Below are 17,772 nucleotides of genomic sequence, written 5' to 3'. Positions count from 1 at the left end.
TAGAAAGAAGGCTGTAGACCAAGGTCTGGGAGGCTCAGACAGAATAACGATAAGAGGAGGACCAGGTGGGAGACGTCGGAAAGAGAAGCCACATTCCTTAAGGTCCGGCTTGAACTGGTATACGGGGGTAAACTGAGTAACCAGAAATATGTGATGAGGGAGTGGACGGAGGCTGCACATGCATTGAGTGTGATGTTATGAATAATATGTCAATGTGTTTGTTTGGAAGTTAGGAAAGACAGATGGGGAAGGGGGTTGTTGTCTTTAATACCGGACCCAACTCAGGTTTATTTGTGAAACTGTTTGTTACAAATAAATCTACGTGAATTGAACTCGGATCCAAACTCTCTGTGTCCTGTGGGTGTTTGATTACTGAGGTTAAGAGATTAGTCAGCATCCATCAAGAAGAAAGAAATCCAGCCACAACAATCCCTATGACAACATTGACACATTGTTTCAACATGAACATTTTCCGACATTGTCATCAAGAAAATACAAATATTAAACTGCTTCAATCTGTACAAAAGTGTAACAATGACAAGTTGTGGTTTTAAGGGGATTACAAGTCAGTCTACCAGGCAGTAATGTTTATGCTATTTAGTGTCTTTCTCTTTGAGTGGAGGGTAAGCATGTTCCCCAAAATGTTCAACTTTCCTTAAAAACAAGTTGATACAAGTGTCAAAGAAACTATTAAACTGTATGTCATTAAAGACGATGTTGCACACTAGCTGTAGAGACAAGTTTCAAGTTATTCATTGGCACAAGTGTAACATCTTAGATCTCAAGCTCCCTCCAAAAGTGCTTACAGAAATATGTATAAAAAGGGAATGTGCCAAAGATAAGAGTCTAAGACTTGAAATAGTGCAGAAGTTAAACAAAAAGAACATCAATTACATACAATATATTTGTGGTAAGACAGTAATTGCAAAAATGAACAAACTGTGATGTAAACAGGGATGCAGTAACTGTGTCCGCGTGCATTAGGTAGTAAGTCAACTCTGCTGCCACTCACAGCGGTCCACTCGGAGCGTATCTGCCACTCGCTGCAGATCTTCATCTGGCAGGTACTGCCGGTTTCTGGCCGCTCCAAGTGTCGACAGCGGCTCGTGTGGACGTTGAGGGTGCGGTTGGCGTAGATCTGGCGACACAGGACCTGTCGGTGTTGCATGCCCAGGCCGCAGGTCTTACTGCAATCTGACCACTCTCCAATGTCCCAGCTGCCCAGGTGGAAATCACACGATCTCGGTGTTAGGAGGATATCCTTAACATGTATATTACGTACGCGCATTGGATGTCCGTTCTATAAACGCTGTTTGTATTGAGATTTGTTCACATGCTTTGATCACCTATGTGAACGAGGCTGTAAAAAGTTCAGTCTGCAAATCTTGTATTTCTACATTTTGAATATTAGAAAGCTATTAGGGTTGAGAAAAGCGGTTTCAAATGTTTACAAAATAGGCATTAACAGACATTGCAGACAACACACTGGTTGTTTGACAAGTCAATCTACCAGGTAGTGTATGCTATTTAGTGCTATTTTGGGGTCCTATGTTTTTTATATAAACTAATAGTGTAAAAGATTGGTCGAGGCACTTTGAAGTTCAAAAGAATGCAGGCATAGCGATGTTTGAAATGCAGTTTGAATGGTTAAAACCACTTAGCCACTGTGGAGATGAAAATGTCTAAAGTCAATGAACTATCTTGTCTGCAAATTCAAGGTTAGGTTTCAAAGAAAAATACCATCAGCAGGCTTTTCTGTAAGAGATTTCAACATATTAACCCAGGGCAAATGATATTGACCACCATGTTGGGCTGGGGAACACAGGACCCTTGCAGCACAGAACCCTGGGAACATAGACACGTCCCGTTTTCTTATTAACAGTGTTCATCAGTGCTGAACGAGAACATAGACGCGTGGTCTCTCACAAGGCTGGGCAGGGCTCCAGGTTGCAGGCTTCCTCCTGGGAAGTCGGTCTGCTGCTGCCGTCACACAAAGCTTCTGACACCTGGCCATGGTTCAGCCGGGAGACGCAGTGAAAGATGGAGTGTCTGAATCCTGAGAAGCACACAAAGCTGATCTTTCATTCACGCACGGAATTATATGTGTTCCATGCAACGTTACCTGGAGTCAAAAAGGTCAGAAGAACAGCTACAACTAAAAACATAAACAGTTTGACTGACCTTTACCACAGGAGGCGCTACACTCTGTGGCGCCAGCCAGTTTCCAGTTGTACTCTCTCGTGCGTCTGGGTGGCTGTGCGGCAGGAAGCGGGTTGTCGGGGAGGCGAGGGGGTTCCCGTCCGCCGCCATGGTGAGGGTTGCCGTGCTGGTTGTAACCCCCCTGTCCATTCACAGCATTCCCTTGGACATAGACGCAGAAGTTATGACACACTAGGAAACATAACAATGCATTGGAGTCACTGAGGTGAACGGACGGGTAAATCAGATCTATGAGGATGAATTAATGTTTGATTATTTCCTCAGTTGTTTTCTCTATAACATGCATGGAGCAATCCGACAAAGCTATGGTAACAAGCAAAGTGGGTCTCATCTACCTTCTGGTCTGTGGCTTGGTTGCTGAGGGACAACTGGTTTCTCAGAGGGGAGCATGTACTCATAGTGGACACCAGGGTTCGGCTGCTGGAAGATCATCTGAGGCGAAGTAGATGAGATTCAGTAACAATCATACAATAATGCTCTGAGTTTCTCGGGTCAAACTTAAGCGTGTCAGTATGAATAAAAGTAAAGGAGAGTCACTACTGTAGGCATCTGGAGGTCAGGGTTGATTTGTTACTCACATAAACGTCCAGGATCTCGTTGGTGGGCCCTGTAGCGAGGAAGGACTCCCCAGCCGTGCTTCTGATTTCATTGGGCCGGCGGTAGGTGAACATGGTCCCCCCTCCCTCATACTTCCCTGGTCTGTCAATAGCCCAGTTTCCATTAATGATGGATCGCCCCGATCGGCTTCGGAGAGCTGGAGGAGACGGAAATGAAGGACCGCACAATCACCACTGACGGCCAGAGCTCAAACGAAAAGGAAAATACTCCCACAACCACTTCCACATAATTATTGTTCAACGTAAAGCCGTTAAGGCATAATGAGAACTGCAGTAGTAAACAAAAAACAGACTTTCTCCACCCAAAACAAAGTAAGTTTTAGCTAACGGAATAAATGCTCTCATGTGCACTTTCAAGGAAATGTCCTTAATAAACATGACAATCTGTTTGTGCTCTATCCTGTAACAAAATCTCCCAAAATGTTTTCCACTGATTTCATGGAGTAAAATACAAAGAGTCCGTTAGAAAAGCATTCGAGGTGTAACATTAGACAGGCTTGCAAAAGAGTGTTTGGACAACTAGAAGCACACGAGAGATGCTCGGCGTCGAACAGAGGCCTATTGAGGGGAAATCTGGGTCGTGGTGAGGGTCCTGCTAGATTCCTGCCCTTGTCTCAGATTCTTGTTTGCATTTTAAAACCTACGATTCAATATATATATATATATATATGTATGTGTATGTGTGCATATAGCTTTGTGTACTTGTGTATATTCACTGTCAACTGAAATTAAAGAAAGCAGAAAGTACTTGGCATAGTTGGGAAATTCCTCACCTTAATTAAAAAGGATGGTGCGGCTTAATGAAAGTGTGTTTATGCACCTTCCTCGAGGGAAGGAAAGGCCGTGGAGGAGGGAGGAAGGGGGAGAGATCGGGGGCCCGTCCCCTCTTCCTCCGAAACCTCCTGCCGAGTTGGGGCATGGCTCTCGTTAAAAATGTCTGACATTCCAATAGTCACTTCTGAAAATAACCTGTGTGTCTCTACCTCTATGAAGAAGGCAATTATCTGCGTAGTGTGTTTCACTTGGAGGCCCCAATGAAAGGCCGCGCCACAGCGGTGGGGTAATACAAGGCTGCATGCTGGAGGGGTCGTGACACCTTTTAATCAGACAAATCCAATTTTACAAGCCACTGTTGCTGTTGCCTGCACTGCTGGAACTTGTCAAATTGCCAAATGGCAACTGATCAAATATATGTATTATTTAATTATTTCTACCATGAACTTTCTTGTCCAATAGTGTCATACTTTAAATCTCAAACATAATACCACATGTGGTGGATGGAGATGTTTTGAGCTTGGATGAAGGCGGAGCTCTGCAACTGATGAAGCTGTAAATCTGGATGGAAGGGACACAAGCGCTTGTGTGTATATATATATATATATATATATATATATATATATATATATATATATATAAAAATATATATAAAAGTAACCAAGATTTACAAGCTCAGAATTTGAAACAAAAGTCAACACCAATGTCTCACTGACCATTTCAAGACATTGAGACATTTAGCAAAATAGATTAAAAACCCAGGCCACAGTATTGATATAATATTATAATTTTAACACACTAACATGCTGCTAAGAAACAATCTCTTTTGGAATCTAGTTCACTGAGCCAACTCACGTGGAATGGACTATCGTGTGAATGCAAAATATGCACAGCAATGATATATATATCGTGCAAAAAGTGTGTTCGATATATATGTTGCAGTGAGAAAATAATGTCAGTAGGATGACTGCAGTAACATTGGTGTAAAAGATGGAGCTGCTTTGATTGGTTTGTAGTTTCTCTGTTGTGAAACTACAAACATGTCTGCCAACACTGTGACAAGTGTTTTCGGGGGGGGGGGGGGGGTTCCCACCTAGGTAGTTCCTGCTCTTCACCATTTCTGTGATGTTGATCTTGGTGGCTCCCTCTGGGATCTCCACGATCTTGTGGTAGCCAACCTTGGTCAGACTGTGTTTGAACACTCCAGAGATCCGCCTGCAGGTGGCGTTGTCGCCTCCACACACGCCGCACTTGTCCATCACCTTCCCTGAGCCGAGGTAGTGGTCGCAGCCCGGACTCTGTGAGACGGAGGAGGAAAGGGAGTTTAAAATGATGAAGTGTCGAGTGACAGTGAACAGCTGAGGTATCAAACTTAAGGACCAGAAGAGTTCAATAACAAAAGCTATGGAATGTGTGCACAATACAAAAGCTATTCTTGGGCATAGACAACGAGCTAATTAGGCATAAAAGATTGTATTTACAAAGCTACGCCAAGTTGCATCTGCAAAATGAGAAGAAAAAAACCCACCATTAACTACAATAATACAATAACGTATTAGCAGATATAATAAGATTGCCGTGACTGTCTTTCAACGGACGCCAGAATTGCGAGTTATTCTGTGTCACATTGGTGTAAATATATTAGAGGAAACGTGGGGCACAGTAAAAATAGAACGGTTTACTTCAGCAGTCCATAAAGTCCTTCAAACCAGCAGTAAAAGCAACTCGCTGTGCAAACAGGTGTTGGAGCGGCCAAAACTGGTTCCAGTGAAATATACGGCACGGGGTTAGTCCCAAAAAGATCACAGTCGGCAATAAGGAAACCAACAGTGGGCATCGTGGGGAAGGGGCGGGGAACAATCATACAAAGGCTTCCTGGGATCGGACAGCAGCCACCCTCGGGGCCTTCCTGTCAGTTTGCAGCTCTCGCATGGCTTCCATGCGTGTTGCCTGATTGAAGACGACATGTTCCTCCTGCTCCGTCCTGTCATGCGAGCATATGTCCCCTACAGCTATGAATGTCCTAACATTGGTCACAGAAAGCTTCCTTGACGACGTCGACCAAACGCGGGGCTGCTGACCTTTGCACGTAGTCACAAGGTACCATGGGTTAGGAGGAAAGTTTGGTCAAGGTAAAGTGAAGGGATGGAAAGCAGGCTCGAGGGAGGTATAGAGCCGGAGAGGTGGAGGTCAAAAAAAGGGGGGTCGGAGGTAGAGGAGGGTCTGGCTCTTCCCTTACCCGCAGCAGCTCCCTGTGTTCTGAGCCAAAACCCCACCTGGGCCAAAGCAAACACGAAGGGCCTCCTTCCACACAGGAAATAAGTGATGAGAGAAAGAACAGCAAACCAAGAGAGCTGGGGGCCGGGGGGGATGACATAAAACTGCCAAATGCTTCTGTGGTCAGTGTGGAATTATGGTTCAGTACCGCATGGGGCTGAATAAAGCTGAAACCTAATACCATAACATTGGGAGAGAAACTGCTGCGTTTCATGATCTCACTTTACAGACCAGTGAATATAAAGCAACTCAGAGAACCCCCGGGCCAGACATAAAGGAATACACAACGCATGGTACACGATACAAACACACACATTTTAGGATTATTTGCACTTGCTACAATAAATCCACCATGGAAAACAAATAAAAAGGCAGTCGAGGAAAGGAGGACTGTTAGTGACATGGTCACCAATGAATATCTCCTCCGCGTCTCCTTTTTCACCACAAATCCCCTTTGAACTAAAACGACACAATAATAGCAGCGAGGCAGCCTTCGCCTGACAAAACGGATGACAAATGGATTTTAATGAAACAGATGCAGACACATGTCTAAATCAAAACACATTAATGCAGGAGTGGAGAATAAGCAGTGACATTTATTGATCCTAGATCTGAACTGTCATTTGACCGTGGATATAAAAAACACTTTTTTCTTCTCCTTGAAGGGCCAAGAGGTTATTTTTTTTACGCATGCAACGCAGGAGGCATTTGGGAGTAAAAGGACTGCTTTGAGATTTAAATCAATCTTATGCTGGCTGATGAACGGGGAGGCCGCTTTGGAGTATGTCTAGTTACACATCAACTCCTTTTTCACCTTCTCTCTGTGGGTGGCTCGTGCCATCTGGTGAGACAAATCGCCATGTTTTCGGTGGAATTATGACAGGATAAAAAAAAAAAAAAGTAAACGTCTACCGAGGCCCACCTTCATCTGGAAGCAGTTACGCGAGTCAGGACGGAGCGGAGTCGACTCCCAGTCAATTTGCGAACACTGCAACAGCGTCTTCAAGTAAATCCTGATGGTATTGTTCCGCAAGATGCAGCCTGGGTTAAACTCATGACACTGCAGAGGTTTCTCTTTGCAACACGTCGCAGGAGATTTCTTCCAAACACAGGACGCTCAGAATTAGACACAGGCGTCGCGAGAGGCCCGTTTCAGTCCCTTTTCTTGTGCAACTAGTTTTCCCTTCACATTGCCCGAGAGATCAATGACGGCAACACTTCCACTCACCTTTGCGACTTTAATGCTTGAATGCTGAAAATAAAGTAGGGCAGAGACTGTAAACCTTCGCGGTCACAGCAGTCGGCGTGATGGTCGGGAGCCACCAAGTGAACTGTGAGTTGTAGGGTGACGGTAACTCAAGAGTGTGCTGGGTCCTGAAATGAATAGAAGTCATTTCAATTTAATTTCTGGGGTCATGTGAGCTCGGGGACCGTAGAATTAGAAGGAAGGGGCTTTTCCCTCGTTTTACGCATAACCTCTTTAACCTAAGGCTTTCTCTCACTTCCTGTATGTTAAGGCTTACCCTGCTTGTCTCAGGGAATGTTATTTTCAGGACAGGTTATGCCACTGATTTTTATAAATACAAATTTTAGTTTAAAACAGCATAACAATATTTTTGGCCACTTGCAAACAAGCTTCAAACACAAGTTTGACATTTGCAAACAGTTGAGCTCACACGGCCAATAAGCATTGAGCAACATTAGTCTTCATCTGGAGTCTTGTTTCAGGCAGTCCTGACCAATGTAAATGCAGAGCTCGCTCTCCTTTTAGCTTTGCTTTCCTCTCCACCAACTCCTGAGGGAAATATTTGGCACTTTAACTGCTAAACGCTCCGCTCTGTTCACCAGTTAGTTGCCAAACTTTGACCGTCTATCGTTTTGTTCTCGGCAGATTTGGGGTTGAAAACAGCTGCTTGCAGCTCGGGGAAATGAGGCCGATGAGATGAAGTCGTGGTCTGTAAAACCAAATCGATAAGTTGAATGACACTGAAACTCTCTGTAGAGCTCTCTGTGCGTATCACTATGAGCAACCTCTCATTCACATTACAGTAATGTCATCAGCTAACATATAATATTGATGAGTGCAGCTTTAAAAGGGGGTAAACTGACAAGCACAATAAAAGCATATTTACAGACAATACTGAACAAAAGCATTTAAAAAACGTCCTCTGAATACATGTTCCGACTAACGCTTTCTAACAATTTGAAGCAACTAGCTCCTTATATAGGCCTCGTACGTATTACTGAGGTTCACATTGTAGCCTGGAAATAAACGATAATGTGCAGAGGTCCCCTTGATCTGTCTGTTAGAGCGTAATTGTAGAAATGATTCCCAGTTTGCAGGTTCACTGGCATGTGTGCAGAGGCCTCTATTCTCTGAAGAAGATTTAGAGGCAGTGAATAACTGTCTCAACCACTATCTGAGAGTCGGGGCAAATATCAGGCATTTGTTTCATTCCTTAACGCTAAACATGCACAAAGTCAAAATATACAGTTGTACTACATCTCTTCCCTGTCAGCTCTTACTGGTTACAGTTACTGTTGCCTTGCAATAATTGGGCTTTTATCCAAGTAAGAGGCCTGGTTCCTTGCTCCAGGAACGCAAATCTGAAATAGATCGCGTATGTTTCAAATGATAACATGCTTACATTTTACAGCAGTGGTGGCCGTAACAAGCAGGCGTTCCTCGCCGCTGTGGTAAATTCTGTTTAAATGTGGAAAACCGTCTCTACTCGGTGCTGGATTGTTGAGTAAAAGAGTGCACGAGTGCGTTAGCTTTACGAAACCTTTCGTGAGGTTTTCTCAGGTTCTGGTACTTGCGTCTTCGCCAGGTTTGGCGACATATCATCACTTTCCTGAAGCATCAGTCGAGATACCTGACACAGTTTCTTCTGTGCCGGAGATGAGTACTTTTATTTCAACGGGTTATTTATACAGCCTTATTAACACAAATTCCATCAGTGCTCGTGACTTCCTGAAACCAGGCTGCCGAATAGACTGTATCTGAGACCTGATTGGCCTGGGTTGAGATTGCTGATTCTAAACGTTGTCGCCCATCAGACAGAATGATTTCAGCAGATGCTCACGGGCCACAGAGCAACACTACATCCTCTGCATCAGCAGCATCCAAATGTGGGCCACCGTTTTAGGCCATATAGACAAATTATACCTCACAGAAGCTGTGAACATTAAATATCATGCAAGGCTCAACGTCACCTTTATCCTCCATCCCTGAATTGTATCCAACTGTCTAAGTTTAGACTGCTGCAGGAATGAGTCCTAATACCTGGAAATGGGTCTGCATTATTCTGGTTCCCCCGTCTCAAAATCAGTGGGTTGTTTTTAATGGCTTTTTGGTTCGATGCTTGAAATAAAGTCTGCGGTTAACTCAAGCTGAAGAGCTTTTACACATTGCTAACAAGGGGCTAAGTGAGTCCGCCTTCACATCCTCGTTGTGTAAACTCGTGCTCATGTGACCATTGTGTACTACACGTACAGCCTGACGTTAGCAGCGAATGAAGTAGCTTGTATCAAAATCCTATTGTAAATCAGCAGTTAGGCAACACAATGTTGTTTATCGGGGCTTTGACAGACGACGTTCACCGCTGCCTCTGTGCTATGTCCAGAGCAACGTGCCAGACTCCACTCTGTCCTCAGCAGAGGTTCCCACAGTAAGTTACACTACTGTTGGTACCAGGGCCACACTAAACGGTCAAGGATATTAACACGTCAACAGACAAACAAATGTAAGGAGATTTTGTAAAGCATCCCCTGGATTAAGGACAGTTTCAGTTAAAAATGACAATTCTTGCCCTGAACAACTCACATGGCAACATGCTGCTGGTCCTAGTTCGCACGTCGTCTGAGGCTCAGATCCCACCAGAACCACCTTCTTCTTTTTTAAACAATACTGTGAGACCTGGACTGCTGTCTCCTTTAAAGATCTTCACATGTACCACACCAGTAAGAAATTGAATGAATAAGCTCCATCTTGTTCGTGCAGACGGCGCACTTCTTGCCTGGCAAAGCTGGTGGGATACGAGCACAGCCCCGGGTGGTAAACCTCTGGGAATAAAAGCATGCTTTTTGTCCCGCTACTGTGAAAATGCATCCCAGTGTGGAAGCAGTGCAGTATTTTAAAACATATTTATGAGCGCGGGGTTAAAGGGGGCCGTTTGGGGAACATGTTGGGCCAATGAAACTATGACGACTTAGTCATCTGTGACACACCAGCTCATCTGGAAATGCCATGTAGACCTGATTTGGCTTCGAAGGTTGAGAATACAGAGGCAACATCGTCCTGACGACAATGAATTTATAGTGGAAGTGACCTCAAGACACGATGCTGAGCCTGTGCTGATTCTTACTGAGCTCTCACAGACATCTCATGCACCTACCAATCACTTAGGAATAGGATTTAATATGACTTTAATGTTTAGATTGGGATGAAATAAGAACCCGGTATGGTAATACAACCCCTCCCTTTCATATGAAGTGCACATTGTGGTTACCATGGCCACCGACATCTGCCTCCCACATGCTGGGATGCCGTGGATCTTCAACTGCTTTTAATGAGCGGGAGAAGGCGACACCGCTTTGACTTCAGTCAGCACTTACAACGCGTCTGAGTCTGAGGAAGCCACGCTGTCATCAAGTCCACATGTGGCATTGTCCCTAATGAACCGACTGAACTACTGAATAACCCTGAGTACAAAATAAGACTTTTTATACATTATTGGTACTGATTTTCTTAATCTTATCTATAAAATCAATGTATTGTGTCAAACACATTGGACCTTTCTTACATATAGTCAGCAGGCGATTTGATCATTTTGGTTGCGTCAGGCCCTTTGCCCCCTGGGCTCTCTCTGCTACTAGGAGATTGAGAGGGGGAATAGCAGGCATGTTAAAAACAAGGATGCATACCCCCTAAACCCCTCCTCAAATCGCCCACTGCCTACGATAGTAACACAGCGTTACAAAGGAGCGCCTCATTAAAGGGCCAGTGTGGAGGGTTTAGTGGCATCTGTCTCTGCGGTTGCAGATTGCAACTAACTGAATACCCAGCTCCCTTTCCAAGACTGTGGTAACAAGAGATGCCGAGTTCAAACCCTTGGTGAAGTTCGGCTCGCCTACGTTAGCAGCAAATAAAATAAAAAAAGGCGGCTGGCCACGGTTTCACAAGCGTGTTGGTGAACTACACTTTACTAGGTAACGTAAAAACTAAGGAAGAAATCACTCTCTCGAGCCAGTGTTTGGTTTGTCCGTTCTGGGCTACTGTGGAAAGATGGCGGAGCAACATGGCCGACACCTGCTCCCTATGCAGATAAGAAGGACTCATTTTAAGCCGACGAAAATACGATTCTTATTTTCAGGTGATTCTACACTATTTAAAACATCATTTAAAATTACATTTATATTACATTTCTGCCAATAGAGCACCCTAAACACTTTTTAAACACTAAACACTCAACACTCACCCCTAATCACATGACTGATGTCCAATCTAATATCTTTCCTTATCATACTTATAATACTAGAACTACCTATATACAAGAGCAGTGCTGTTTCTGTATCTACTGGTGAGGATGCAGACCTTTGCCTGGGACAAGCACCTTTTAGTGGGTCTTTCACAATACCATTTTTAGATCCATCAAGTGCATATTAAAGATCCTTTGAAAATAGGTAAAGTGGAAACAAGAGGGATCAGACGGCAACATCCGGGTTTGAAAACTGAAGCTAATGTGGAAGTGGCTTAAACATGCATTCTTTCTAATCAGGGAAGAAGTCTGGTTGTATAGAAGTCTATGAGAAAATGGGTCTTGATGTATTCCCTCAGTAAACTTTGTAAACATGAGTTTATGGTCTCAACCTCCAGTTTCAAGTACAGCGTGATGTTCATTTAGTAAATGATTATCCCATTCAGAGTAAAAAAGACCATAAAGCAGGGGATGCTTTAGGGCGTGTCTAACTTTGTGATTGACAGGTTGCTACCACGGCGTTGTCTGGTCTGGGAGTTGTCGGAGTTCTTGTTTTACAGCTTTAACCCTTTCACAGTGCATTTTCAGTTCATGGAAGTTAATTGTAACATCTTGGTCAGATGTCAGATTCAGTCTTTCGTTGTACTGGTTGAAAACAGCCAAGATGGCGACGGCCAAAGAAACTAACTACGCCGACTTCATATTTACAGTCTTTGAGAGGAATCAAGCCCCGACTGTAGCCTGCTGTGCATGTACTGCATGGAAGATGTGACTTCATCAATAGCTCAAAACTTGCAGATGTATTCGAAGATTTCTCTTCTGGCTCTGGTACAATGGGACCACTAACCAGACTTACCGCGGTTTGTAACCACAAATAGAAACACAAGTTCTGGTGTCTTGGAGCGTAATCACTCAGCTTTCCACTCTCCACAACACAGCATTTCATGAACCCAATAGCAACATGTGTCAAACCAAAATGGGAGCACAGAAAAGCTTGAATTATTTACTGTAAGAAGGGATGAGCTGAGGACAAAAACAGTAACAGTTGTGGTTCCAACAAACTTACAAATTGCATCATACTGTAGCTGTTTGTGCTTTTTTTAGTTTAGTTAATTTTGGTGATGTACAAATCATTTAGCAGCACAGCAAGTCATCAGGCTATCGTATCTGCCGCATACCCTACAAGCTACGAGCATGTGTCGCCCTGTGGTGCAGGGAGATGTCGTAGGCATGAGTGGCGAGACCTTTGATCCCGACCGTAAAAAGCGGCGTCATGAACACACCACAAACTGCCCCGCACAGCACGGGGCGAAGGGCACAGCCTCTTCGTTATGGGCTCGCACGCTTGTAAAACACTCCGAAATAGCATGTGAGCATCTACAGCCGTAAAAACGTTGCCGGGTTTCTCCTGACATCACCGCTTTGGGAACAGAGTGATGAGCAGATTGGTCTCTGCTCGGCATCAACACTGCGAGGTTTGATTCCCACTGTGGACAGCCACACAAAGACATAGACTGATGACATGATGGAAGGAGGACTTTTAACATTGTAAATAACTCAACTGTCAAATTATGTCCCTGTTATTTTTAGGAGGTTTCTGACGGAACTTAGTCATTTGTGTCTGTGATACAAGTGTTCAGTTAGTGCTCTGGAAACCACACTGAGTTCTGGCTGATTGTACCAATCTGCTTGATTGAATTGGACCAATTCAATAAGACTTTGCTAATAACAAGATTTGAGCTGGTGACATGTCCACTAGAGCAAGTGATGATTTACTTTTGTTTTTGGGGTCCCGGACAGAGCCAGCCCTGACCAATGTGGTGCCTTTGGCAACATTTGAGTTAGTGCTCCATGAGGGCAACCTGGTAAATAAGACACAGGCTTTATGGTTATGATGTTTGTTTTTTCAGCAATACAATTGTATTAGTAAAAGATTTGAAATGTGAAAATGTTTTTTCTTCCCTCACTTGGAGATAGATGGGCATCTCTAGAATTCGCCTATACCACCTATGCTTTGGGCCAACTCGGAGACCACACACATAAAAGCTGCTTAAATAGTATTGTATTGGATCTGGTGACTGGTGTTGACAACACCTTTAACACAGCACTACCCCTCCCAAACGAAAGTCTATTTCAATTTCTGTTAGTTTGCTCAAAAGAGGCAACAGCGCTGTCTAATGGGCCCCAATCATAAGAACACATGAAATCAGAGGAATGCAAGCAGAGACTATTTTACACAGCTGGTTTATTCATTTACCATTCATGTTGTTAATAAAGCTGTTTTGATAAGTCAATAGACTATTTGACAAATAACTTTCATCTTGTGAGGAAAGGGCCTTGAAGACGTTCAGATTAGAAAGTGTATAAAATAAAAACCCATAATTGCACATTATATATATCTTTTTTATATATTATATTATATGACGTTGGCGTCATGTCTGTCCCATTCGTATTCGTGTGCTGTCACTTGTGGACAGTCAGTCTGTGAATTACTTTGTGGCTAATACAATTGTTAAAATATTGTTGTCATGTACATCAGCATAAAAAAACCTGTTTCTGTATTGTGTCATCCTCGTCAAATGTGCAAACTCATGCAAGGGTTTCCACTTTTCTTCCTATTGGGTATTAATAAGATAAGAAAAGACCAAAAATATGTAAATTATCACCATTAAATTAACATCATTATCATTTCAGCACAAAGAATAGGACTCGGATCAAATTCTAACAAACATTCATGATGACTTCTGTCAACTTGACTTCTCCAAACCCACAACCACTCTAATTCAAACTGCTTTCCCCCCCACCCAAACATCCAAGTAGGTGCTCACACAAAATATCACAAGAGTAACTCAACCCACATTTTTCTCCATTGACAGATTCCAACGTTTATATGAAATTGATAGCTATGTAGTTTATGGTCATATAAAGCTGGCACAGACATCCTCATCAAGCCCTTGGCACTCCAGACGTTTGCATTAAAGGCCTCGGGCACCTCGCTGGCCTCATTAATCATCAGCAAACACACTAGGTGAGCTAAAACTAACCGAGCCGAGCCACAGGCAGCCACAGGCTAATTCAGGCTTGCGGTCTCTCCCTAATAAGAGTTCCAAGTACATCTTTACAGTCCCAGGACAGGCCTGACTCACAGAGTCTTCCACTAGGAGGGAAATCTAATCCCACAAGTAGCCTTTGAATGTGCAGTGGAAAAAGAAACTGCTCAGAGAGCCACAGTGAAAACAGCCACACTGTAAATACTTCCACTCAGTAGATAGACCACAGGATCATGAGGCCGCACCGACAGTCCGAGTTATGGGGTGACACCGACCAGCGCTGCTATTAAACACTAAAAACAGGTTGTAAATAAGGACAAGGCTTACTTACATCTCCAGCCATGAACTTAGATGTCTTAACCCCATCTACTTTAACCACGAAGTCCAACAATTGTGCAGAATTTCTCTTGGCGACATGCATGCAGCGGGATATCGACCACTTCCCAAACCTCACTGCAAAGAGTCCAGAGGAAACTTACACTGAGCAACGCAGTGTCAGCATCAGTGGGGTTCCCCACTCTCTCCCAGGTTCCTCCGGCTCCCAGCAGAGGTGGAGCGGGTCCTACCTGAGACCGCGGCTTCCCCTGCACACGCATGTGGAGGCAGACGAGCAGCAGGAGGGCCAGTCCTGACAGCATTCTCTCACGTGAACCGGTCACTCGGGCTTTTTAAAATCACAAATCCAGTGGCTTCTACCCGTCAGCCTCTTCCTTGCCTCTCTGAGAATAGCAAATACAAAATAAAAAAAAAAAACTCCTCTCACGAGCTCCCCCTAGTAAACTGGACTGGGGGAGGTGCGGCTGGGGGAGGTATGGGAGGGGGCACAGAGGCTTTTTTAGAGGAGGGAGACTGAGAGGTAGACAACTGAATAGGAGGGAGAGAGAGAGAGGCGGGAGGGAAAGGACGCATGATGGGGAGTGAGGTAGCTACTGCTGGCAGCAAACTGGAACCCAGATACGAAGTTTTGGGGAATATTTTTTAATGTGACAGAAAAAGTAAGCGAGGAGATTCTTGCTGAAATGGATGTGTAAGCAAAACCGCTATGGTTAAAAGTGTGTGGATATAATTAGGTAGGTAGGCCATCTTCTAGGGATAACAATAAGATCCCTTTCCCTTCTTGGGAACCAAAAATCATATGGTTTTTCTATTGCGCCACCGTTGTTTCCACAACATTAAACCCTAATTGACCAGGATATACTTTACTGAATACACTTCTCATCCTTCTCTCTCATAAAATGATATAGGCAGACCGAGCACATCTGGGACATTGGGACTGGACTCGATTCTACAAAAAGAGACTTGTGGAAAAAAAAGCCTGAGAAACTGTCCGGTTGTAAAGTGGCACCCGGAGACCACAGCGGGCCGCTCCGAAGGCCCATTGTACGCGCTGAAAGGCCGGGATTCAGACGGCCGAGCACCAGCACGAAGGAGACAGAGAGACGGGCGTGACAAGATGATACAATATAAATACCAAGAAGGAACAAATTGAAATGCACACACTTTTCGGTTTCGGGTGTCATCTTTTCTCTGCATATCATATCAGAGAAGGACAGACTGATGCCACTAATGTATGGCGTTATGAACAGTGGAATACATTTGATACCAAGTGGATTTAAAAGGTGCAACGTGGGATGTATGTAACATTCTGAATATGTATTTAGAATAGCAAGATATGAGAAAATGAATATTAAATTGTGAAAATGATTTTTACAAAGCACTATTATTGCCTCATGTGCACTGAAGGCGTGACGGGAGTCACACAACGTCCCTTTCATTGAATGAAAATGAAATGTGACGTTAGGTCAACGTGAACGAGGGATAATTAAACAATAAACAACAACCGTATAGGTATGGCAGAGAACTCAGCCGCAACAGCAACATTGCGTCATTATGTAAACAAACAAATGAACCTATCAGCTGTACGCTCAAGATCAGACTGAACATGTGACCACTTAAGATATGGTTGAGTCGTACCTTCTACCTTCCGAGGTTTGTATTATTTAAACAGAAAAGCACTGTTTTGTGTAGCGACATTGAAATGACACACACTATTGGTGAGTAGGACACTTTCAGGCTATCTCCATCCAGCCAGCTGCCACCTTATCTGGTGTTTTCTCGTGACATTTTTATTTTTTATTAAATTCAACATCACAAATCAGCCTTTTCTTTGTCGAAATGGGGCCTTTGAAAGTGAGGGACAATCGCCGCCTGTCTCACTGCTGCAGCCGCACCGATCCGCCCATCTTACCCTCCCCACCACTCCTTCGCTTGGGGTAGGCACTCTGTCCCCACCTGGAGGGGGCAGCTTACAGTAAAACTATATCCACATTAAAATGAATAGCTGCTGTGACGCTTGGGACTGACGGTTTATGTGTGCACTCCCACTTTGCAATGAATCCGCTGAACAGATTGCCAAATATTTGCTTGGAGATGATATGCATGTCGGCACTATACCTAATAAATCACACCCTGCCACCTTTCATAATATTCTAAAGAGGCAGACTAGAGTGCAAGGAAAGGTAGAGAGAAAAGTTAACGCCCTCATCCAGTCCAGCATGCAGCAGGTGGGCTCAAGGGTCCTCAGTACAATAGCTATATTCAGTACCATATTTTCTGTCACGCTTCCAGTCGTTTTGGGGCGGTGTTGGAAGAACATTTGAATCCAAAGCTCATAAGCAGAACCATGACGGAAACCAGTTTATGCAGGTGTGGGACACACTCTACCTTAACGGATGCAAAGCGGTCTGTGTCATTACTCTGGCTTACATCAGCATGCATCACACTGACAGATGAGAAAGGAGGATGACCCCCCCCCCCCCCCCCCCCCCCCCCCCAAAAAACACATGATTTTAGTGCATCTGCGATACATATCAGTCTGCCAGGCATGTTGGTCCCATGATGGTTTCCTCTGAGCGATGTATTTGACTGAAGGAAGAAAAAAAAAAAGGCAGCAGCACAGTAGAGGGAGCCGGGTTAATGAATAAAGCAGGTCTAGAGGAGATTTGGACTGGGAGGGGCAGGGTGTGGCTTAGAGAAGCCGCTTCTATCAACAACAACACAATGATGCTGATGGTGTATGACACAGTCTGCAGGAGTGACATGAAACACTTTCAAGCACAGAGCTAGAAACAGCCGAGATGGACCGCTTGTCAAGGCAGCGTTATGAATTATGAATCGAATGAAAGCAGCCGATGGCAAACTTACTGACCGTCTAGACGTCTCGAGCGAAGTCTCACTCCGTAGCTTGACGGGGAGTGATCGGACTTTCAGTGTGTTTGTTGGTCACGTTGCTCTCAGTGTGAAAAGATACGGGTGGGCATGTGACACCAGGACCCCTTGGAAGCAGATCGGTGA

General features: G+C 44.2%; 1 protein-coding gene across 1 annotated transcript in view; it reads right to left on the bottom strand.

Annotated features, from left to right (window-relative positions):
• LOC117727077 (thrombospondin type-1 domain-containing protein 4-like) overlaps nucleotides 1–17,772 on the bottom strand; it is a 34,506-nt gene that overhangs the window by 3,071 nt on the left and 13,663 nt on the right. Inside the window, exons 7-12 of the mRNA XM_034527093.1 lie at nucleotides 4,705–4,909; nucleotides 2,799–2,974; nucleotides 2,556–2,652; nucleotides 2,182–2,361; nucleotides 1,927–2,056; nucleotides 1,013–1,217 (exon numbers count right to left, since the gene is read on the bottom strand). Coding sequence (XP_034382984.1) covers nucleotides 1,013–1,217; nucleotides 1,927–2,056; nucleotides 2,182–2,361; nucleotides 2,556–2,652; nucleotides 2,799–2,974; nucleotides 4,705–4,909 — 993 coding nt within the window. The remainder of the gene's footprint in view (nucleotides 1–1,012; nucleotides 1,218–1,926; nucleotides 2,057–2,181; nucleotides 2,362–2,555; nucleotides 2,653–2,798; nucleotides 2,975–4,704; nucleotides 4,910–17,772) is intronic.

Source organism: Cyclopterus lumpus, chromosome 3 (assembly GCF_009769545.1).
Source record: "Cyclopterus lumpus isolate fCycLum1 chromosome 3, fCycLum1.pri, whole genome shotgun sequence".
Classification (NCBI taxonomy): domain Eukaryota; kingdom Metazoa; phylum Chordata; class Actinopteri; order Perciformes; family Cyclopteridae; genus Cyclopterus; species Cyclopterus lumpus.
This window is presented reverse-complemented; position numbering and strand designations above follow the sequence as displayed.